General features: G+C 35.9%; 1 protein-coding gene across 1 annotated transcript in view; it reads left to right on the top strand.

The window, feature by feature from the left end:
- Nucleotides 1-21,317, top strand: part of ZC3H13 (zinc finger CCCH-type containing 13) — a 51,402-nt gene extending 30,085 nt beyond the window's left edge. The window contains exons 9-18 of the mRNA XM_006884553.1: nucleotides 1,011-1,475; nucleotides 2,744-2,935; nucleotides 7,041-7,599; nucleotides 9,250-9,353; nucleotides 9,720-10,916; nucleotides 12,787-13,290; nucleotides 15,257-15,409; nucleotides 17,489-17,689; nucleotides 20,322-20,485; nucleotides 21,147-21,317. Coding sequence (XP_006884615.1) covers nucleotides 1,011-1,475; nucleotides 2,744-2,935; nucleotides 7,041-7,599; nucleotides 9,250-9,353; nucleotides 9,720-10,916; nucleotides 12,787-13,290; nucleotides 15,257-15,409; nucleotides 17,489-17,689; nucleotides 20,322-20,485; nucleotides 21,147-21,317 — 3,710 coding nt within the window. The remainder of the gene's footprint in view (nucleotides 1-1,010; nucleotides 1,476-2,743; nucleotides 2,936-7,040; nucleotides 7,600-9,249; nucleotides 9,354-9,719; nucleotides 10,917-12,786; nucleotides 13,291-15,256; nucleotides 15,410-17,488; nucleotides 17,690-20,321; nucleotides 20,486-21,146) is intronic.
- Nucleotides 21,318-24,767: the final 3,450 nt, after the last annotated feature.

The following is a 24,767-nucleotide window of genomic DNA, read 5'->3' on the forward strand; positions in this document are numbered from 1 at the left end:
GAAAGTCTATGGACCTAGCCACAGGGCAAAGAAGAGAGGTTAATTTATTGTTTCTTGGGTTATGGCTCTTGCAGCTCCAAAAATAGCCTCAGATCTTCCAGTAATTACAGACTTAAGGGCAAGTATATTCTTCACATTTCTTTTTTGTTTGTTAATTTAGATACAATGTGTTCTGTAATCAGTTTATGCCTTTTTTAGGTGTATTTGAAAAACTTTTGAGATTCCTTTCAACTCTCAGGTTGACTTAAGCACTTGATTGCTTACAGAAAGGTCAACAGTTGTAGCCTATCAGCTCTTCTGTAAGAAAACCTGTAATGATTTGCACCCTTGGAAACCTTTTAGAACAGTTCTCTGCCTGGTAGGATCTTGCTGATCAGATCTGATGGAAGAACAGTTTGTTTTATTTTTTCCCCTTTTTCTGTATGGGATTGATAAGCCTTTTAAGCTTTGGATCTTTACTCCTTTATTTATAAAATGATAGTGTTGAATTTACTTAATAGTGTGTTAATAGCTCGAAATTTTTTTTAATGATTTTTTTTATTTGATTGTTGGACAGTACTCCAAAATGAAAACTTTTGAGACAGATACACTTAATAGTACATGTGATACTATTACATATCTCAGGAAAAAGAAGGGTTTACAAATAACAATATCTTTTTGCCAGACGGCTTACTTTTTGTAGTCTGCTTTCAGATGCTTGACTCTTGAGGTCATGATTTGAAATTCTTGGTAAACAAAATTGAAATTACAGCTTTTAAAAAGTAAGGCTTTACCAGTCATTCATTTGAGCTTTATAAATTTGGATCATTGGATCATCGGGGAGATTGTACAATGTTCATCTTCAATAAAGAGCATAATTCTTAATGAAATTATCTTTGGAGTTTTGATTTGTAGATAGTGTTAATTTTCTTAGTTGCTCATATTTTAACAGATCTATTTGAGATACATTGTCTAGTTTCCAGAAATTCTGTAAAAGGAATTACTGTTAATTTCCAAAATTGTGTTAATAGAGACCAGAGGCAAAAGGGAAAGAGAAAAGGACACGAGAGAAGAGCGGGAGTATGAACAGGATCAGAGCTCTTCTAGAGACCATAGAGATGACAGAGAACCTCGGGAAGGCCGTGATCGGAGAGAGCCCAGAGAGGCAAGAGACAGAAGGGAGCTAAGGGACTCCAGAGATCTGCGGGATTCCAGAGACATGAGAGACTACAGCCGCGACAGCAAAGACAGCCGTGAGCCTAGAGACTCTCGTTCCACTCGGGATGCACATGACTACAGGGACCGTGAAAATCGGGATGCTCACCGAAAGGAGGAGACCTATCAGGAAGAATCCCGGAGTTATAGCAGAAACCATCTAAGAGAAGAAAGTTCTCGTACTGAGATAAGGAATGATTCCAGAAATGACTCTCGAAGTGAAATTAGAAATGACCGGATGGGCCGGAATAGGGGGAGAGTTCCAGAAGTACCTGAAAAGGGTAAGTTTTTGACGCTGTGACTACTGTTTTACATGTTTGATAGAAAGTATTCTTCTATTTTATGAGCTGCTTTTCCAAAGAAATTATTTCTTACATTCATTATCATTTTGTTTAAGTAGTTTTCAATTAGTTGAATTTATGATCATCTTTATAAATTCTGAATAGAAATTAAAAGCTTAAAAAGTAATTAAAATAGCAATAGTAAATGCAGACTTGCTTAGATCTTCCATTCGTTAAATTGTATTCAGTCATCTGATAAAATGATGATTAAAGCAAACTGGCATTGAAATTGTGGACTTTTATTTCAAACTGTTACACAAATGGAGTTATGCTCTTTGTATCCTCTTGAGATTGATGTTTTTTCCGCAATCAGCATAATCTTGTGGGTCTTTTAGATTATTGCATATTTCTACTGTTAGCTCTTTTGTTTCTGAGTCATGTGCCATGGTATTAATGTACCAGTTTGTTCCGCAGCTCACCTCTTGAAAGATATTTTCTGATTGGTGTTAGGTTAGTGGACTTAAAGAAGAAATCAGAGAGAACGTGAGAAAGCTTAATGCAGCTTTATTCAAGGGGGAAAGGGGAGCTCCCGGGTGAGTTCCTCATCCTGGAGATGCAGAATGGGAAGTCACACTGTGAACTTACTGGGAAGGATTTTTAGAAACAGAGTCTTTAGGGAGGGACATTCTATTCTGATTTACAAGCCACCTGCTAGCTTAGCCAGACAGGCAAGGCCATTTGCCCTCTTATCTGCAGCAGGCAAGGCTATCAGCATATGAGTTCTGAATTCTTCATTCTTCTCTTTGGCCCTCTTTGCCCAGACTAACAATTGGTAGCTTACTTTTGGCTAGTATTCTATTTTATTATCATTATAAATAAATCAGCAGTTAGCATTCTGCAGCTTGGTTCTGTGTTGGAGTGTTTTCAGTATAAACTAAAGCAGTTATAGCCATCATTGTCATTATTTTCGTGATAGTTTTAACCGATGATTTTTACATCTAATTTTTGTTTGTTAACTGCAGTGAATCTTCTCGTTTTATAGTTCAATAAATAACTTTCCAATAGATGAGGGGAAACTGGAACGTAGGTGCTCTAATTCTTACCCTTCTCAACAGTGAATGATTATGATACCTTAGAATTAAGTTTTTTTTAAAAAAATCTCTTCATGTATAGTGGTTTTGGGGAAAACCATTGGAAAAATTGTGACCAATGACAATTGTTGAATAAAATGTGTACTTTAAACGTATCTGTGAATCTTCTTTGTTTAGGGAGTCGAGGCACAAGAGCTTCTCAAATTGACAGCCACAGTAGTAGTAGCAACTATCACGACAACTGGGAAACTCGAAATAGCTATCCTGAAAGAGACAGATATCCGGAAAGAGACAGCAGAGATCAAGCAAGGGATTCTTCTTTTGAGAGAAGACATGGAGAAAGAGACCGTCGTGACAACAGAGAACGAGGTTAGTCAAGTGGAACCTTACTAAATAGTGACCAACAACAATGGGGGATGGGATTTTAGAAAGTTATCAACTAACTTTCTAATACAGACTCTTAAGACTCACTAGTAACACATCTGAAAATACTGAATCACTTATAGCCCTCCTCTTCATTTATTTTTATATAAGTTAGGCTGGGATTATTTATTCATGTATCTTCTTGAGATAGTACAGTATTTAGAATATTTGCTTTGTCTAATTTTGTATTCTGGTATGCTTTATACAAACAGTTTTCTATTACCCAAGTAGATTATCTCATAAAGAAATTTTAAAGTGAAATTAATAGACACTTAAGGCATTCAGATACCTTAGTACTGTTTATCCGTATCGAGGCCTTTAAACATTTAAAATAAAGTGATGATCTTCCTCACCTTCATAGCAAATTATGTATCTTGATGGAAACAGTAGTGGTGGAAGTAGTACAGGTTTTCTAAGACATCTGCTCTGAGAGCGCAGGTGAGATCAGAGACAAGAGGGTGGGTTGGTTGGTTGGTAGGTTTGCTAAGGTGAGCCTAATCCATTTGGGTTGAAGGGATTTCCTCAGCTGCAGGGAAGGCAGGATCTAGATGGTATCCAAAATTCTTTCTTCTCTAGCACTTTGATTCACTTCTCTTTACCAAGTCTTGATAAAGCTTTTGAAAATCGTCTCTTTTTCTTTTTTCTCTCCATGTCTAAGCTCATATGTTTCTTATCTCATGCCTGAGTTCAGTTGTAATACTTTGTTTTAGTCATATAATGTAGTTCAGCCATACATGTATTGAGAGCTTCTACTTGGTGCCAAGAAAATGCTGCTTTATATATAGCCTGTGACATAAGCTTTACAGTATCCCCATGAGGGTTGGTATTCTGAGAGAACCCATACTGCACAACATAGATAATTTGGGCTAAATGAGTGATTTTCCAGTATTGAAGAGAAATAGATTCCAGAGATAAAATTTAGACCTAGATCTAATTGCAAGTTCAGTTCTCTTTCTGTTTACTTCACTATTAACTACTTCAATAAATAGCATTTGTATGACTGAAATAACAGATTTCTTTGAGAGATCAATTATCTATTCCTTACATACTTATTAAGCTCCCATGTTTGTCACTTTGCTAGTTACTTAAAATACAGTAGTTTGTTTCCTTGTAGAATTTAATAGGTGGGAAAGAACACTCCTGCCCCTAACCCCACCCCCAAAAATGAAAAGAAACAATGAGTGCTGTAAAAAAGGAGTAAACAAGGGGTCCGGATAGATGTAATGATTTAGAGACGTATTTTAGATAGCATGCTTCTGCAAAATATGAGGCTATGGCATTTATAGAATGATGTTCATAAAAGGAAAGAAACTACCTTTGTGGAGTCTTGAAGGTAAACACATGCCATACAGAGATAAGACTGTGGTGAGACCAGACACTAGTTCTGAGACCACAACTAGTCTAATAGAATGTAGGAACTGGGTGAAGACCTAGATGACTAAAGGACGTTGAGCCATAGAAAGAGTGATAGAGGCTGGAAGTAGATACCTACCTCTGACACCTTATAGTCTGTATATGAGGAACTGAAGTCTTCTAGGTAGTAAAGAGTTGACATCTGATTTAAGAACTGAAAGATAAGTAAGAGTTTACTAGAAGGAACAATGGAAGAACCACTTGGCAAGGAGAGGAGACAGCAGGCGCAGGCACACAGGACTAAGAGTGATGATGTCGTGTTCTATTCTGTGTTTGTGGAGAAAGAAGCTGTAGCTAAAGATTGATGAGAAACTGTAGGCCTGATTGTAAATAGCCTAATAAGTCAAGCTAAAGAATTTTAACGGCCTTTTCACTGCCTACAAGATAATTATCTTAAGCAGCTGGAATAAATGAGTCTTTATTTCAAAGAAGTCTAAGAGAGTCTGGGGAAAGACTAATGATAAGGATGCCAACAAGTTAGGTTATTGACAAGATTTCCATCTAAGGAGAAATGATGAGAGTCTGAGTTAATACACACTGTAAGGACCAAGAGAGGAAATACAATATGAAAATATTTGAGATGGAACTGACCGACCTTGCATTTGAATTTCAAGTTAATTAATGTGGGGATTTCCAGCTTTCATGAGATAGCTGTGTCATTTGTTAAAATAAGGAAATGCCTTGCAACCTGTGAGAGCCAGAACTCACCCAAGGCCGCCTTGTTTTTAGGTCTTGCAGTCTATGGTATTTGCATATTTCTTATGATTTAATTTATGGATCATTGTCATTTAGCTGAAAGAATAAAGGTGGTTTTTTTTTCTTCCAAATAGTTTGGACCTTGACATTACTATAATCAAAAAGTAACTTTAAAATGAATTGCAAAAACACTTATATAACAGGACTGACATGGGGGCTTGGCGGACAACTAAGAAAAGAGAGGATAAATAATGAACAGTGCATTGGAACAGATAAAGGAAAGAACTGCTTTTAAACGGAATACATGATTAGATATTATTTGTGTGACAACAGCCCAAAATAAAATATGTATAAAATGTGAACTGAGGGAAGGGAGGAAATTATGAAACAATGAATAAATTTTTTTTTAAAGTGGTAAGGAGGAAAATGTGCAACTACGAATGAATAAAAATCCAACTTTTCTGTAAACGTTCGTTAAAATCACAAAAAAATGAGGGGGAAGAATGAATGAAAATAAGCTGCATTTCAGATTATTTTATAATTGCTATGACATTGATTTAATCCTCAAATCAGAACATTAGATAGTGAATGTAAAAACATTAGAACCATTTTAAGTTGGATTCAGTAAAAGTTATGTAGAGAACTGACTTTTGTTTTGATATTCCATTGCTTCTGTCATTTCTATCATTTTGCACATTAACTTCTAGACCATAATTTCTATGTTTTTAAGAAGAAAAGGGAGACAAAGATTGGACAGGGCTTTATCTATTTTACCTTTCAAATTGTATGAACTTTTGTGCTTGCCCTTCTAAACAAGGAAAAGACTAATAGTTCTTGTCTTTTTCATCAGTGGAAAGGAAAGGCATTCATATTATAACATCCTTCTTTTGAAATATACTAAAATTATTCTCCTTAATAAAATGATCCAGGTGTTCCACTTAAAATTCAAGCCAGTTCATCTTCTGTAGTGTAATCTTCCCTGAATAACCCAGAGATGTTCTAGAAGCAGGAAAACTACTGTCATCTAGATCCTATCAACTACTCATCCTCTTATGCATTTTATTTATCTTAATTTCAGACTATGGTTCAGTTTAATTGGATATTTGGGCATCATGTGCTTTCTCAAATATTTAAAGGGAAACAGATAAAGTAAAAAACTAAATAAGATATAAAGAAAAGTTGTGCTTTTATTCATTGATTAGGAAAAATATAAAATGTGATGATATTAATATAAGATCTTAAGAACTCTTCTGAGTGATGAGTGAAATGAAAACTAATTTAGTAAATTTAGTAAAACTAAATTTGTTAGAAATTAGTTATTACAAATACATATCCTATGATAACTACATTTTAACATTTATTTCTAAAGATTGCTTAGCACCAATACCCTTAACCTTCTAGTTTATAATAAATTGATACTGCAGCAACAAATATTGACATGTTTTGTTCTGCTATATTTTAATCACATAATTAGCTGCACTTTGATGTGTATATATTTTGCCCTGAAATTAGAGGTGTGACTTACGAGGGAAATTTTCTTTTTCCTTCAGCTCCTTTGTTCTACACCTCCTGCTGCCCCTATCCTTTGCCACCAGTGTTCTCAGGTCCTGCTGGGGGGACAGAGAAGATCAGAGGTGAAGGGTAGAGATGGCAGAAAGTGGGGTTGGAGCAGTGGGCTGGAGGAAGGGTAGGGAGCATGCAGAAAGATCAGAGATAGATCGTGGGGAGTTGGAGGCGGGTTGATGGGGAGCAGGAAATGAGGTAGAGGAGAAAAGAAAAAGGTGTAGAGGTGATTGTTGTTTGGGTGATAAATTGAAAGTAATTCTGGTGTGCACTTTTTAAACCATTGTCTATAATGTAATTTTAAACAATTTGCCATGTTGTTTTACCCCAGTAAGTAATATGTCACATAATCACTGACGAAACTTGATTTTCATTGTAGATCAAAGACCAAGCTCACCAATTCGACATCAGGGAAGGAATGACGAGCTTGAGCGTGATGAAAGAAGAGAGGAACGAAGAATAGACAGAGTGGATGATAGAAGAGATGAAAGGGCTAGAGAGAGAGAAAGAGACCGGGACCGAGACAGAGAGCGAGAGAGAGAGAGGGAGCGAGAGCGGGAAAGGGAACGAGAGAAAGAGAGAGAACTAGAGAGAGAGCGTGCTGCCCGGGAAAGAGAGAGAGAAAGAGAGAAAGAAAGAGACCGGGAAAGGGACAGAGATCGTGACCATGAACGTGAGAGGGAAAGGGGGCGAGAACGAGATAGGGAAAAAGAACGGGAGCGAGAGAGAGAAGAGAGGGAGAGAGAAAGAGAGCGAGAGCGCGAGAGGGAGAGAGAACGAGAACGGGAGCGAGAAAGAGCGAGAGAAAGGGAGAAAGAACGGGACCGGCAGAGGGAATGGGAAGACAAAGACAAAGGGCGAGAGGAGCGCCGGGAAAAGCGAGACGATATCCAGGAAGAACGGAGTGCCAGAGAGAGCCATGATGAAAGGAAGTCAAAGTAAGGTTTCCATTATGCATCTTTCTTTTTTTTTTTTTCTATTATGCATCTTTTTAAAGGCTACATTTCAAGCATTGTAAAAAAGTTTGAATTAATGCTTTACAATGTGCCCTTTCATTTACTCCACATTTTTCTGTATTTCAATTTTATTTTACATATTTGGTATTTAGAGTCTTTTTGAAATGTCTGAAAATAAGTCTGTCCACTTCATTATTCCTATATCCAGGAGGTGCTACTAATCTTTCTCTTTAATACAGCCGTTGACCTTCTCAACTGCTGTAGATTTTCTTCTACTAGAAGTCCAGCATCAGAAGAGATTGAAATAGCAAACTTGTGTCTTATCATAGGGCCTTTATAAGTAGTCAGTGGAGTTGATCAGTCACCAAGAGATACTGCCTGTACCATTCCTGGTAATGCTTTATGAGTTTGTGTTTTTGTTCATATGGCGTAGCCACCCCAGGCTACAAGAAATAGACACACAGCTAAGGTTGGGGGGACCCTCAGAGACTGATACGTGGCTAGAGACAGAGGTGCACAAGCTTCCTTCTCTGAGTTGTCCCTTTTTATACAGGAGGACTTGCTTCTCCATATGATTTCTTGTCAGTGTAGGGGAGTTGACAGGGACATGGACGTGCTGCATGTTTCACCACCTTTGGAGTAGTATTTATAAAAAGACAAGTTTAGTTAAAAGAAGTGCTTGCAATTTAAGAGAAAACAAGGAAAATATTTTCTCTTAAATAGAAAACAGTGGAATTTAGAACAAAACAATAGAATATGTACCCAAGAGATAAATCACTACTGACTTAAAGTTTTAAGAAACTAGAAGTAAAATGAAATTATGAATTAATTTCTTTGTTATAAAGAAGGGCAACAGTCTTTTTCTAGTGTGTCCACAGCATAGCTAATCCATGACTCCTGGTACAGTGTATTTACTTCTCACTGCAACTTTCACCCATTTTCAGATGAGAAATAAGTTTAATGAATTTAAAAACTTACCTAAGGTTGCATGGGTATAACTTAAAATCATACCTATCTTTATCGTTTCCCATTCTGTTTCTAAGCATAATAAATTGATTATATTTATAGCTTAAGTCCATTTTAAATCTTTTGCAAATGAAGAATTTTATCCAAGACACTACCTACATTTTACATAATCTTGTCTCTGGCAATATTTATATCCTACAATTACATGTTCTAGTCATAGCTGAAGGGAGCTCTGGTGGGCTGCCAGTAAGGCGCTGCACTCCCACCCCAAAGGCAGACACTTTGAATCCACCAGAGCTCTTCAGGACAAAAATGGGCATGCTACTCCTGTGTGATTATATTGTCTCTAAATAAGTACTGGCAGGTCAGCTAGGAATCAGTTCTGACTTGATAGTATATAATAAAAACATAACAGTTACAGCCAAAGGGAGTTCTGCTGCCTTAGTGGTAAGAAGTTGAGCTGCCAATCCAGTGACAAATAGTTCAGCTCCACCAGCTACTCTGCAGGAGAAAGATGGGTAATCTCCTTCTCTGCAGTTTACTGGAAACCTGCTTGAAGATCATCTCTGAGTCATTTCTGAGTTTGACAGAAACATGTAAATGTGTAGTAAGCAGAGCTTTTTCACCCCTGTAATCTTACAGACTGCATTTCTTTTTCCAATTTAGGAAACGTTATAGAAATGAAGGGAGTCCTAGCCCTCGTCAGTCACCTAAACGCCGACGTGAACATTCTCCGGACAGTGATGCCTACAACAGTGGAGATGATAAAAGTCAGCACAATATCTTTTCCTCTGTTTCTATACTCAGCTCCATTAGTAACCATGAGACTCTTGGTTAATTTTAGTCCGCACTGATGAATTAAGATTTTCTAAGTGTCCATTTTCTGCTGCCACTGAATATCATTTCACTCACTAAAGCATGTATGTTACAAATACATAAAGTCATTTTATTATAATGCTCTATCAATTCCATGCTGTTTATGAAAAGCCATTTTTAAATATTTAGGGGTTTTTTGGTTTTTATTTTCTGAAATTAGTGCTATTTTTGAAAAAATGAAAAATAAGAGATTGGCTTATTGCCTTTGTATTGTACACTGTTTATTAACTTAGTATGATTTCTTTCATCTTTTTGTACAGATGAGAAGCATAGACTTTTGAGCCAAGTTGTACGGCCTCAAGAATCTCGTTCGCTTAGTCCCTCGCACCTTACGGAGGACAGACCAAGTAGATGGAAAGAGGAGGATCGCAAACCAGAAAGAAAAGAGAGTTCGCGGCGCTATGAAGAACTCGACCTTAAAGAGAAACTATCTTCTCTAGAGAAACAGAGAGAACTGACAGAAATCATGGAAAGCTCAAGGACGCGTTCACAGGACATTCTAGGACATCGCCACCAGTCGTCAGAAGACCGAGATGTATCTGATCGAGCTCATGAAGAAAGCAAGAAAAAAGTAAAACTTCAGAAGAGACCCATTAAGAAAAAGAAGGATGATGATGTTGTGATAGAGAGGGGTCATGCAGAGATAACATCTGAAGATGGCCAAGTATTTTCGCCCAAAAAGGGACAGAAAAAGAAAAGTATTGAAAAAAAACGTAAAAGATCAAAAGGTGACTCTGACATTTCTGAAGAAGAGATAACTCAGCAAAGTAAGAAGAAGAGAGGCCCACGGACGCCCCCTATAATAGTTAAAGAGGACTTGGTTGGAATTTCTAGTGACAAGAATAGCACTGTAGATGATGCTCAGAAAAAAGAAGACACAGCGTTTAGTGACTGGTCTGATGAGGATGTGCCTGACCGCACGGAGATGGTGGAGCCTGAGCATGCAGCCACCACTGCTACTCCTACTAGCACTCCACCTCTGTCTTCCATCCTTCCTCCTCCTCCTCCTCTGGGTACTGCGGCTGCTGCGCTTGCCACTGCTAATAGTGCTGTTGCAGCTGCCTTTAGTACATCCTCCACCACCATTTCCTCCTCAGCCGCTTCCACTCCATTTACCAGTGAAGAATTGCATAGAAAATGCCACAGAGCGCGGATAGAGAAAGTCGAAGCACCCCGTGTCACCCTAGAAAGTGCACCACATCGTAAGCCAGTGGATCAGAAAAGGAGTAGCAGCCTCGGGAGCAATCGGAGTAATCGGAGTCATACATCTGGTCGGCTCCGCTCCCCATCCAATGACTCTGCACATCGAAACGGAGATGACCAAAGTGGTCGAAAGAGAGTGCTGCATAGTAATTCAAGGGACAGGGAAAAAACCAAGAGCCTAGAAATCACAGGAGAAAGGAAGTCCAGAATTGACCAGTTAAAGCGTGGAGAACCAAGTCGAAGCACTTCCTCAGGTAATAAATAGCTTGATCTAATCAAGATAATAGTGTATTTTATATAAATCTATTACTAAACTAATTCTAAGTAGGTTCCTTTATATTCTGCCTTAAATTCTATGAACTTAGCAAAAAACTTGACTGTCCCTTCAGAATTCTCTCATTTAGGATAGTTTCATAAAGTGAGCCTCTAGTTGTAACGTTTTGTTCCAGAGCTTCTGTTCTGTCAGTATGTGGACTTGCTTTTTGTGTGTTTGTCTTTAAAGGTCCCTTATTTCTTGTATATCTTTACAATAAACACCATCTGAGGAAGATTTAACATTTTCTTGATCCTGGGTTAGGTAATAGATCTCTAAATTTCTTTGGCTTTCAGTCTCCCAGCAATGTTGTTGTCTAGGCTGGGATTCCCATTCTATGAATACACAAATTTAGCTCCTTTTCTCATCTTTCCATAGTTTGATCATGTACCCTAGATGTTATTGGAACACTTTCTGGAGCAGTGTCATGCATAGATTGGTGAATCATTTCTTCCGTTTTCTAGATTGCCCTATTGTTGATTCATTCCCATTAAACTGACAGTCTACAGCACTGTAATTTCACTTCAGCAAAATTATGTAACATGCAAGTTCTCGCTCTAAAACATAAAACGGCCTTCTCTTATTTAAGCAACACTGTACAGCATATCAACACTGTGCTTAGGGACCTTTTAAAATAGCAAAATGATCCACAAAATACACTGAAATGTGGAAAATATAGCATTGAATAGATCTTTAAAAGGATACCTATTTAGGCTGACTTTTGTCTTGTTTGACTTTAATGGAAATATATTGAAAGACTCAAGTTTTTTACTACTGAGTATGTTTATTAATGACCACTAGTATTGATTTTGAGATTATAAATAGATTCTAACACTCAACCAACTTCCCAAATACAGAATCTACAGATAGTATCGATAAGCTCTATTACCTGTTATCATGTTAATACTAGCATTGTAATAGAAATACAACCAATGACTTAGTCTGTTTTGTATTAAAGTTTTAGTGGTAATTCTTGATGAAGGGCTTAGGTATTCAAGTCTTGTATTGACACCTGAGATTTTATCTTACTATTTCCTCTCACATACTTTGGGCATGTTGTCAGAAGGGACCAGTCCTTGGAAAGGGACATCATACTTGAAAAGGTCGAGGGTTAGTGAAAGTGGTACATGGGTTTATCTTGGCATTCTTAAGTCTGTTCTATCTTTCTGTATACATCTGTCATTATACAGGTAGGCACTGTTTTGATAACTGTAGTTTCACAATGTGTTTAAGATCTCCATGTAATGTAATAGTTTGCAGTCTAACAACTGACTTAAAAGTTGGCAGTTCTAAACTACCCAACCTACCACAGAAGCCAGACTGGGCAGTCAGATTTTGTAAAAATGACAGCCAGGGGACTGTATGGAGTAACTGTTCTTTGTAACACATGGAGTCACCTTGAATTAGAGTCAACTCTGAGAGTTTTGTTTTTAAATAATATATTTTGAATTTAGAAAGATTACATTTTTGTGAAACAAAGTTATCTAAGTAGCCTAGGTATAAGTGCAGAAGATAAATTGTTCATTTTATAGAACCTTAAAGGGAAGCATTTTATGTCTCATTTTTCTTTAATTATAGTGAAAATATACTTTAAAAAAAATACTTATTTAAAAAAATAACTGCCAATGATATATGGGTACTTGATGCTCCATAGAAAGAAAAGAAAAGAAAATATGAGCATTTTATAATAAGCTCACATTTCCCTTTTCAAGTAATTATAAAGAAAATACTCCAAGTCTGTTCAACATTATGACTTAGGGAGTCTATGTTAACAGGTGTTAACTCTTTGTATATGGTTATATTTGTTTTAGATCGCCAGGATTCAAGAAGCCATAGTTCACGAAGAAGTTCTCCTGAATCTGACCGACAGGTTCATTCAAGATCTGGGTCATTTGATAGCAGAGATAGGCTTCAAGAACGTGATAGATTTGAACATGAAAGAGACCGGGAGAGAGAGAGGAGAGATACAAGGCAGAGAGAGTGGGACCGAGACACTGAGAAAGATTGGGCACGGACCAGGGACCGAGATAGATTGAGGGAACGAGAAAAGAGGAGAGAACTGGACAGAGAAAGAGAGAGAGTCATTCCAGATTCTGTTGAAAGGGATAGGGACAGAGACAGAACTTTTGAGAGTTCTTCCCAAATAGAGTCAGTAAAACGTGGTGAAGCAAAATTAGAAGGTGAACTTGAGAGAGACCCAGAAGGCAGTGCTCGAGATGCTGCAAATTTCGATAAAGAAAGGTTGGATAAAGATCTGGGATCTGTGCAAGGATTTGAAGATCTAAATAAAGCTGAGAGAACTGAAAATATGGAAGGTGAGAACCACTTTGTTTTATTATAGTGCTCCTTTACTTCTTAGATTAAAATTCATATTCTTTTAAATCTTCATTATCTTAACAATCTAATGTTGTTAATGTTATGTGCTCTTGAGTCAGAACTACCTCAAGTGGGTTTTCAGAGCAGTAAATCTCAAAGGAGGAGATGGCCCATTGTTCTTCCCCAGACCAGCTGGTGCATTCAAACTGCATGCCTTTGAGCTGGGAGCACAACTCCTTACCACCAAAGTTCCCTAATAATCAATAAATATTCCAATATTACCATTCTTCCTTCTCTTATGTATTTCTCTACTACTTGATAGGACAAAACATTTTTATTCCAACTCTTCAAATGCTGTTTCATCTCAATTTTTAATATCCTTAGTATCAAATCATGAACGATGGTGTTAATGGAGATACAGCTTTGATGTGCTTTCTTGAGATTAGAGTCAGTGCCTTTTATCTGTCAAAGAATAGGTTGCTAGTTGTGACCACAGATAATAGAGCATAGAAATTTATGTGATGGAAAGAATTTATTCATTTAAAGTAGAAAAACGAATTGAAGGAACTTGTAAAAGCAAAGTTCTAGTATATGTATCTGTGGTTAGATGCATGTGTGTGTGAGAACATTATTAAAATTGATTACCTTGGAGGAAGATTGGGGATACTAAGTTAGTTGGCTTTGAGTTGACAACCACTTATGGTATCTCTAAGTGTGGCAGAGTAGAACTGCTCCATAGGGCTTTGAAGGCTGTGACCTTTAGACAGTCACGCAGCCTGTTTGTTGGGATTCTTCTGCATGTATTTGAATTGCCAACCTTTTCAGTAGTAGTCAAGCACTTACCCATTTGTGCTATCCAGTTGATATGGACATATTATTGTAGAATTTAATAAAATTGAAAATTACAAGAGTGATTGAAAAGATCTAATGATTTATTTTCTGTATAAATTTTTACCAACTGCCACCCTTAGGGTGGTCAGTGGCCAGTTCCTTTTGGAAGTAGATCGCCAGCTCCTTCTTCACAGTCTGTCTTGGTCTAGAAGCTGTACTAAAACCTGTTCAGCCTGAGTGACTGCTGCTACTTGAAATACCAGTGGCAAAGTAACACAAAACCACCGCAGTGCAACAACCTGAACAAAGAACAAATCTGTCTTGAAAAAAGTCTAGTCTGAATGGACTTTTATTAAGTGGTGTGAAGTGGTGAGACTTTGTTTCATGTACTTTAGACATGTTACTAGATGGAGCCAATTAACTGAATAGGACATGATGCATGGTAAAGTAGTCACTAAAAAAATACAAGACACTCAATGAGAGAGGTTGACAAAGTGACTACAACAGTGATCTCAGATAGAGCAGTGACTGGGAATGGGGCAGGACTGGCAGTATTCGGTTCTGTTGTGCGTAGGATCACTATGAGTCAGAGCTGAATCCTAACCAAAAATTCATCCCCATAAAGCAAAACAGTTTTGTAGACTGAGTAAGATGTATGGATAGCTAATGATTAAAAAAGTTAAACATTTTTTTTAATAGATTGGGAATTATTTAAATTCCATTTAACTCATCAGGAGACAAAGCTCATTATCTTAGTTGAATAAGAAAAGTTTGTAAAGAAATAGAACATACACTACTGAAACTAATAAAGATGTTTTTAATTATATTCCAACATTCTTCTGAAGTTTTTGTTCAGTACATAAAGGAAGGTAATTGGGATAGAGAAGAGAAATTGAGAAACACAAAGACATTCTACATTTTTTTTTATCTCATGGTTTTTTCATATCAGTATTATGAAGTAAGAGTCAAATTTCAAAGACATCTTATGAATTAAAGTTTTAATAGTGTAAACACATAAGCAATATTAAGATATGGTTTTTGTAGCTTTTATTTCTCATCTTATGTCTTTGGCTTGACTTAAACATCTCTTCTCTTGGAGACTCTTTTTGACCTGAAATTTATTTCTGTATTTAGCAGGAGATGAGGAATCCAAGTTAGATGATGCACATTCTTTAGGGTCTGGTGCTGGAGAAGGATATGAGCCCATCAGTGATGATGAACTTGATGAAATCCTTGCTGGTGATGCTGAGAAGAGGGAGGAGCAACAGGATGATGAGAAGATGCCAGGTAGTAATTTGCCTTAGTAGTTTAAATGAAAATGATTTAATTTGTAGTATTAAAGTTTTCTCTGTAAGAATTTATGTGAAGCAGTTAGAATTTTTCTTATTTTAATGAAGGTTGCAAGTTCATTCAAATGAAAATTGCAGACCATAGACCTTGTTTTAAATTCAGGGGGGAAAGTAAATATTGGCTACAGATTAGAAAGGGGCTCATTGAAAATAGTGACATTCTAAGATTGCATTTTTCAGAATGTAAGATTGGCGTGACCTGGAATCTTCACTCTGTTGATTATCAAACAGCATATAGCATAGTGGTTCATGTCAGTACTATAAACCACTTTTTAGGTGACCGTTCAGAAAGTTAGAACAGTTGGAATTCTATTTGCTACTTATATGCCCCTTTTTGGCTTCTCAATTCCGTAATTATGATTTTGACTTAGGGTACTCTAGTGCATTTCCAGAAAGCTCACTCTAGTTACTATTCTCTGAAGCCACAACCCTCATCATTCCTGTTGAGTCATCCTAATTAGTCTGATTGTTACTAACAGTTTTCAAAAATGTATCCTTGTTTTTTTGTATATAGAAAAGACTAACTTTTAATTTAATTAACATTTGTATTTCTTTTTTTTCTGTTCATATAAAAGATCTATCTAATTTTTAACCATTATTATCTGCTATTTTGTTGTTGTTATGTGCCATCAAGTTGCCTACAACTCATAGCGACCCTATGTACACTAGCTCTGAAATCTTCCCTATCCTGAGCCAATCTCATCATCTCCGACAGACTTAATCCCATTACTCCAGTCATTAAGTCAGTCCATCTCATGCTGGGTCTTCCTCTCCTGTGCTGTCCCTCCACCCTTCCAAGCGTGATGTCCCTCTGCCTGTGGCCATACTACCCCAAATGCGCCCAATCCTATCCAAAGTATGTGAGATAGAGCCTCAGAATCCTTACCTCCAGGGAGCAGCCTGGTTTCACTATCTTCAGGATAGACCTGTTTATTCTCCTAGCAGTCCATGGTATGTTCAATATTCTTTTCCAACACCACAGCTTAAAGGCATCGATCCTTCTTCTGTCATCCTTAAGTATTGTCCAGCTCTCTGATGCACATCAAATAATTGTAAAGACCATGGCCAGGATCAGGTGCACATTAGTCTCCCTACTGCCATCATTGCTGTTTAAAGACCATCTTTAGGAACAGATTTGAAGCCTTGAGCACTAATGAGTGAAGACCAGATAAGCTAGCTGTAGGAGGATATCAAGAATATCATTCATGAAGAAGGCAAAAAGTCACTGCAAAGACAAAGGATAAAGAAAAGACCAAGGTGAATGTCAGAGGAGACCAAAAAGCTAAAGCAAAGGGAGGAAATCAAGAAGTTAAGGAGCTGAACAGATTTCAAAAGGCAGCACAGGAAGACAAACCAAAGTATTATAATGTGCAAGAGCTGGAGTCAGAAAATCAAAAGGGGCAGACTTGCTTGGCATTTCTTAAAGCTGAAGGATTTGAAGAACAAATTCAAGTCTTGAGTTGCAATACTTAAGAATGCTGAAGGCAGAATTTGATATTAGAGCTGTTTTTAAATAGAACATTATTTTGTTAATTTTCTTAAATCATTTTTTGTGGATGAGTGGATTATTTATTCTCAATATAATTAAAGGCACTGTGTGTTTTCTTAAATTTATTTTTTAAAAATAAAATGTTTAGATGCACCTGTAGCAAACTACATTCACTCCTAGAGTTGTCTTTTGAAAGAATTTCTAGTGCCAAGTTTATACACATCAAAGTTCTAGCAAAATGATGTTTTTCTAGTGAAATCTCTCTTGTAATTAAAGGCATGATTTGTGGAGGTTATTTTTTGGGGTTTTCTTGGTTATCTGATTTTGATAAAGAAGGGGTTTCTTTGGTCAGTCTTTAAATTCTATGTAATAATGTTTATGAAAAAAAACTTTCCATTTTTAAGACTATGATATTTGGGTTTAAAGTACTTAATGCTTTCTTCATTTTGCCTTGACTTATATTTTTTTATAAGTAACAAAGATACTATTTTCATGGTATTAAAAACTACTTTGCTTCACTCTTTGCAGATCCGTTAGATGTGATAGATGTGGATTGGTCTGGTCTCATGCCAAAGAATCCAAAAGAAACGCTAGAGCCTGGAGCTGCACTCTTAAAATTCACACCTGGAGCAGTTATGCTGAGAGTTGGGATTTCTAAAAAGTTGGCAGGCTCTGAACTTTTTAATAAAGTCAAAGAAACATGTCAGAGACTTTCAGAAAAATCCAAAGGTAATTCTACTTCACTTTGTATATATCTGCCATCACTATAAAGAAAACTTTGGAAAGAATTCAGTTATTTTCTTAGATAGCATTTATAACATAGGGGCTCTTGGGTGGGGTTTTTGATGAATCATTTATATTCATTGTTTAATTCTCATAATTGTAAGCATAGTACAAAAACCTCTTGTATCAAAATTGCTCTTTAACAACCGCGTAGGATTAAATACCATCATGCTTTATTTACCCCAAACTAAATGGAGCAGAGTTTGGAAAACTAGACCATATCTCTATAGATTGAGTATCTTGCTTGGCATTTCTTGCTTAGGAAAAAGAAGAAATACTCCCAATGGCCAATTATAGGTAGAGTTTTTAACAAAGTGGTTAAGAGCTTGGTATTCAGGGCCAGATGATCTGGATTCCGGAAGAACACTTTACCTACTTGCTATTAATGAGTAGTTTATAGATTCTCCCTCCCGCACCCCCCCTCACCCCTGGTTCTCTTTTCTGGTGCCTACCTCAGGCAGCTTATTAATGATTTTGTTAATAGGAAGGGAAGAGATGAATGGTAAAAAAGAACAGGGAGAGAAAAGGTGAAAGCCAACAGTGTTAATAATTTTGTGTCATTTCCCTGAGAACAACAATAAGTTGAGTTAAAATAATTACATTTTTACTTCAAAAGATAGTAAAAAAAAATATTTTAATTGTGTCATGGATCTATGCCCGTGAACAGAAGGTATATGTATAAAACATATGTAAGTGATAATTTTAAATGTATATTAATTGGTAAAAGGACCAGAGATTTGGATTCTTGCCGTCACTTTTCCCCCTGTATTTTAAATGGCTCTGTGAACTTCAGCAAGGAATTCCTATGAGTCTCAAATTCGTATGTTAAATGATGAAGTAAAACCTCTAAGGGCTTAAACCTCAAAGCTCTGTGTGCTTGTGACTGTTAATAGCATTATCAGTTTTGTTTGATTTTGCTAACTTTAGAAATCTTGAGTGTCCTTGACATAACCGACAAGTTGCCTAAAAAAGGAAACTATGTAAAAGTTTGTTTTCTCCATCAGACCTTTCCACTTTTTTGCTACTGTTTTAGCTTCTTAGAAAATGATGGTGAATGTAAGCTTCCTGAAGAATAGAATTTTATATTTTTTTACTCTCCTATCTGGTATCTAAATTATGCCATTGTCTAGAACAGTGCCTGATGCACAGTAGTTGTTCAGTTACTATTTTCTGAACTGATAGTGCATGTTCATGCTTCATTTGGCCTCTTCCAGCCAGCTGGTCAGCAATGGAAAGATTTATCCCTACCACTATGTATATAATTTAAAAAAAAAAAAGGTAGCTAATTAAACAGAAAACAAAAACAGACTATTTCTGTTAAGCAGATTTAAATTCATTAAACAGACTTAAAACTTTAGAGTTTACTAAAATGAAAATTCCTTTTGCCTAGGTTTCCAGATCGCTTTTTGCTTAACTTCTCCATTTATTTTGATGCCTTTGCTTTGTCTTTATATATCCATTTAGTCTTAAACCATTGAACACTAGAGCACCTTTTATTTTCCAAAGGTGCTGTTAGATACAAAGTGACTTAACTCTAAAAAGAATTATTATTTAAGATTACAGTTTTGGGGTTTTTTAAAATATATGCTTAAACACCTATTGGCTAGATATAGAAGACTAACCTTTTCATTATCTAATCTCACGATTCATGCATTCCAGTTTAGAAAGTTGAAATGAAGAATGTAATGCACTTTTCAGCCTGCTTTGGTATTGCCCAAGTGTTTTGTGTTCTTGTTTTGTTGAGGTTTTTTGTTTTGTGGGTTTTTTTGGTTTTTCTTTTTTCTACTTTTATAAGCTTGAACCACAGTCTGCTTGAATAAAGGAAGTAACTGGTACCTGTGGAAGTCTCCACTGACTCAAAATATCAACTAAAGTCAATACTATTTCTGTTATTTATTTGGATTACTGATTGAGTCTGTTCTGTTTGGTTTGGGGTTTTTTTATTCTTTTTTATTGTTTTGTTTGTTTTTAGTCTAAAAGCTTTATTTTTACTATCAAATACCTTAATTATTTTTCATGTGTATGAAGTGGGATGTTGTCCTTTTTATTCTGCCTTGAATATTGTGACCTAAATCTAAGGGATTTTTATTTCTTGCGTTGTCCCAGACTTTATAATGACTAGATCTAAGATAAAATGTGCAGATTGTCTAACAAACACCTAATCATAATTCCAGCTTAATTTGTTTTTTTAAAAGGTCAGAATCTTGAATACTTGTCCATTTAAATCTTGCTATAGAATAAAGTCTTAAAGTTTTATTTTAAGAGTAGTTCATGGTAAGCAATGTAATGAATTTTTTTTTTTAATTTCATAATCACTGATTGATGTCTAATGCCTTCTAACAAGCCTTTTCTTGTGTCTGAAAAAGTTAGAGTGATTATCAGAATATTAATCTTTAATACTAGCAGCATAGCTGTATAGTGAAGGTCTTTCTCAAAGAATTTATTACTTTTAGTATAAAATCATTTTCATTAGTGTTATCTAGTTTAATGTATGAATTTTGTAGGATAGTTAAGCAAGTGGTGGTACTATTTCCTATTTTAGGAAAACTTAATCCATTTTTTTTGTGTGTGTTGAAAGATGCAGACAGTCTTTTTGAACATGAATTGGGAGCTCTCAACATGGCTGCATTACTTCGAAAAGAAGAAAGGGCAAATCTTCTTAGTAATCTTGGACCGTGTTGTAAAGCATTATGCTTCAGGCGAGATTCTGCAATTCGTAAGCAACTTGTTAAAAATGAAAAGGTACTGTTATTTCCATAGGGGAAAAAATGTAAAATATTTGGTGGTGGGATTAGCATATTTTCCATATGATTGCTTTAAAGTGAGATAAAGATTTTATTATCTGTTTTTGTGAGTTTAATTTTCTAGTGTTTTATATATGTACAAGGAAGAGCAGTTAAGGTTTTTTTTATAAACTTGTCATTTTACTTCAGTAATATCAGTGAATATTTGTTTTGCATAATTATTGAAAACTAAAGTGTATGAAATTTTAAATATCTTATTTCTTTGAAATACTTATAAAAAGCACCTTTAGACAAGAAAAAAATATTGTAACTTTTAAAGTGAAGATCAAGAATTGATTTATGAGACCCTTAATGTAGGTGAAAGGAAAGACATATACTGAATGGGTGGTCAGACTTTTGTGTGTTATAATTGGTGTTATGGAACAAAATATACTCAAATGATTGATTATTTTATAAAATAATATGCTGCATAAATTTTCACGCAAATCACAATTTGGGGGGAAAAGAACTTAATTTGTTTTTAAATTTGGTTAAGATAATTTTAATACCCATCCAAAGTGAAATATTCTAATTTTGATATTTATTAGAAATTAGCTTGCCTTTTTTTCTTATTATGAGCTAATAAGTATATACGGTGTGTTTGTCTTTTCTCCAAATAGGGCACAGTGAAACAAACTTATACAAATGCCCCAATGGTGGACAATGAATTATTACGGTTGAGTCTGAGACTGTTTAAGCGGAAGACTGCTTGCCATGCCCTAGGGCATGAGAAGACTGAAGATAATAAGCTTTCACAGTCCAGTATTCAGCAAGAAGTGTGTGTGTCTTAAAAGGGAGACTCAGTGTGACATTTTTGGTATGAGCTTGCTTTTGCAGTACATAATTGCTTTCAGAGTTCTTTGGTTTACAAGAATGTTTAGTGATAGAGGTGGAAGACAGCAGTGCTGAAAGAGTCGAGAGCTTTGGTCTAAAGTTTTAAGTAACTAGTTTTGACTAATTTGTAAATTTTACATTAACTTTTACAAGTACTTGACACTTAAACAAAATAATGTGAAAGTATCTACGTTGAGTGGTTTCTTGTGTACCTCTCGTTAAAATACATGGTTTTGGGAATAGTTTTCACAGCTCTTCCAGCCTACAAGTTTGGTTTTTAATGGAGCTACTGATGTCCTGGGTCATCAGTACAGAAACTGCGATAATCCTCCGAAACAGATGCTCCTCCAGCAGTTGCACATGCCGTGTCATGTCATAGGAAAAGAGACAGGATCTCGCAGGGGTGTTCCAGGCAGAGAGAGACTCAGCAAAGTGGAGGGGGCACAGGGATTTATTTTTCCCCTTTTGAAAGTTTTTTTTTTAAAGTCCTCAATGTGTTTTGTTTTATTAAAGGTGCATTTTTGTAGAATTTATTGGAATACATATGAATTTGGGTGTGTTTTTTTTTTTTTTTGTTACAAGAGACTGTGTACTATTTTTGACTTTTAATAAATATACCTTCATTTCGTTGTTCTAGATTTACTTGTTCTTTACTAATTTTATTTTGGTATTCTGAATTATTTGTCACCAACATTTCATTTCATGCTTCCTGTATTTTACTGTTTGGATCACTATTGGACAGATGTAAAGAATGTGCTAAAAAAAAATTTTAAAAAATGTGCTAAGAGTTGATATATACTCAACTATAATTTAGTAATATGTGAAACATTTTCCTAGTGAAATTTGTACAGTGATCTTTCTCGATAATTGTATGTAAGTTTATACTTGGACTTTCCTATTTAATTTGAACTTTAAAACCTTACCATAACTTTCAGAGCTGTAAAGCCTATTGTTACTTTCTTCATCATAAAAATCTCTGTAGATGTTCATTGAAATGAAAAATAAACAACCGGAATTAAATAAAAAAAAAAGTCTGGTTATGTTAAGCTGCCTCTAGCCTATATAACATGTAAAATGGATTTGCTATTTAAAAATTTTATCAGCTTTGTCTGTATGTTCATATTTAACTCTTGGAGTAGATTCTTCGAAGGATTTGAAATTGACCCCAAGCTGCAGAATTTGTGGGAAAGCAGTTATAATAAAAGAAACTCGTCACATTTATAACTTGATTATTACCTCTCACAAGTTGGAAATTGTGATCTTACTTGTCTAATAGCTTTGTTTCCTTTTCTCTTAATGTAGAATATGTCACTAGTGTAAAGCTGCTGTTCATTTCAAAAAACATTCATCATGTAGCTGATTTATATAGGATACTTAATCAAAAAAGGAACAGATTTTATTTTCAAATAGCTTTGAAAGCATAAGTAAGAAAAAAGGAATCAGATTTTCCTGACATCCTTTTCCTAATTTGCCTTTAGTACGTATTTTGAAAAAGACAAAGAAGATAAGATTATTCAGTGAATTTAAAAGAAACCATTTCCTGATTCTAGTGGACAATGCTATTGTCTGTAGCATAAATATTCAAAGTCCTAAAATTTGTATCCTACTACACAGAATTGTAGAATATGACCAAAATTAAGCTTCTTCTTTCCCCCCACAGATTGGGAAATTTTCACAAGTTACCTGTTGAATTTAGTGTTGTTGCTAATTCTTCCATATAATTAAATCTGTTGCCTTTTGGGTTATGAATACCTTTTTAATATTGTGAAATTTTAGAACTATTATATGAAGTGTAATGTCAGCATCCTTATTTAGTAAAGTATTGATTTAAAAAAAAAAACAGCCAACACAAATATGAGTTCTAGTGCCCTAGTTTTGGAAGCAGGAGTGGCATCCACTTCCTAAACAAAATGCCTCCGGAGATTCTATGAACTTTGATAAATGTCGATAGTTGTAGAGGGGCTTCAGGCCTTTTGTTCATAGGGTCGCTTTGAGTCGTGCTCGGCTTGAAGGCAGTCAACAACAACAGTGTCCGAGTGGTAAGGAGCTGCGTGGCCAACCCATAGGCATTCAGTTCAAATTCACCAGCTGCCCCATGGGCGAATGATGGACAGTCTCCTCCTGTGTGATTCACTACCTCTGAAAACCCGCTGGAGGGTCAGCTATGCGTTGGTCCGAGTTCAACAGTACATAACTAGAACAATTGTACTAATAAAAATCATCTTAATGTTGTTTGTTGTGTATCGTTGAGTTGGAAGAGACCCATAGCTGACCAGTGGATTGCCAGAGGTAATAAATCACATGGGAGGAGACTGCCCATCTTTGTCCCACAGAGCAGCTGATGGATTTGAACTATATGCCTTTGGGTTGGCAGTGCAACTCCTCACCACTAAGCCACCAGAGCTCCCTGTAGCCTACTTAATAGGTCAGAAAAAATCAGATCCAGCACTTCTTTTTACTTTACATGAATAATATTTAATTATTCACAAAATCCCAGAGGTTTTGTGTTCCCAATGAGAATATACTCTTAAATCTCATTTTTTAAATTCATTCATCCTCAGTAAGGAACTATAGTGTGTGTGCTGTCCTAACTAAGAGGCCACTGTTCTATGGTGGTTTGAATCCACTGAAGAAAGGTAAACAGGCTTCTCCCATTAAGACTTGGAGGAGGGTTGTTGGAAGTAGGATTATTCACAGTGGCAGTCAGGGAGTGATTGACTCTCAGTATTACTACCATGTAAATAAAGTTCTAAAGCAGATCTTTTTGCTCATTTTTTTTCATAAAAGCTAAAGTTTCAAGCTAGTATTCCTGAAAACAACTTCCACTCTATAAATATTTGTTAGTGGTAACAACTCATCCGTCTCATCATTGGTGGATAACACCATCCATTTACCACAGTTGTACTGCTGGACCCCCTTGGCACAAGTGTGTGGCTGGGGCTACTTAGTAGTACAGAGTTATCTAGATAAAGAAAGAGCAAGAAAATATCTGTAGTTTTTAAGAGAATAGAGTTAACAGTTGTAAGTCTAAGTAGGTATTTGATTCAGCTGTTTTGATTTTTCTGGTTTGAGATAGGAACAGAAGCTATCCTTGAGTTTAGTCAAAATTGTACTAATGTAGAATAACTGGGTTAGTAAATCTACTTAGTATGTAGGGAAAAAATCAGATCCATCCTTTCTTTTTACTCTGGTGTGTTTTCTGCATACTGCCCTGTGACTACATACAGCCTTAGGTTTTATGGCATTATCTGGTAAGTTTATGGCATCAGAAACATACTCTACATTATTTATCTTATTGTACAGTTTTTTTAAAGATTACAGTATATGTTGTTAGATGCCTTCAGGTACGACCATAGCAACCCAGAGAACAACAGATCTGGGCCCTGCCCTATCCTGTGCCATCCTCA

The sequence above is a fragment of the Elephantulus edwardii genome, unplaced genomic scaffold (genome assembly GCF_000299155.1).
Source record: "Elephantulus edwardii isolate Elephantulus edwardi_28Jun2011 unplaced genomic scaffold, EleEdw1.0 scaffold00036, whole genome shotgun sequence".
Classification (NCBI taxonomy): Eukaryota; Metazoa; Chordata; class Mammalia; order Macroscelidea; family Macroscelididae; genus Elephantulus; species Elephantulus edwardii.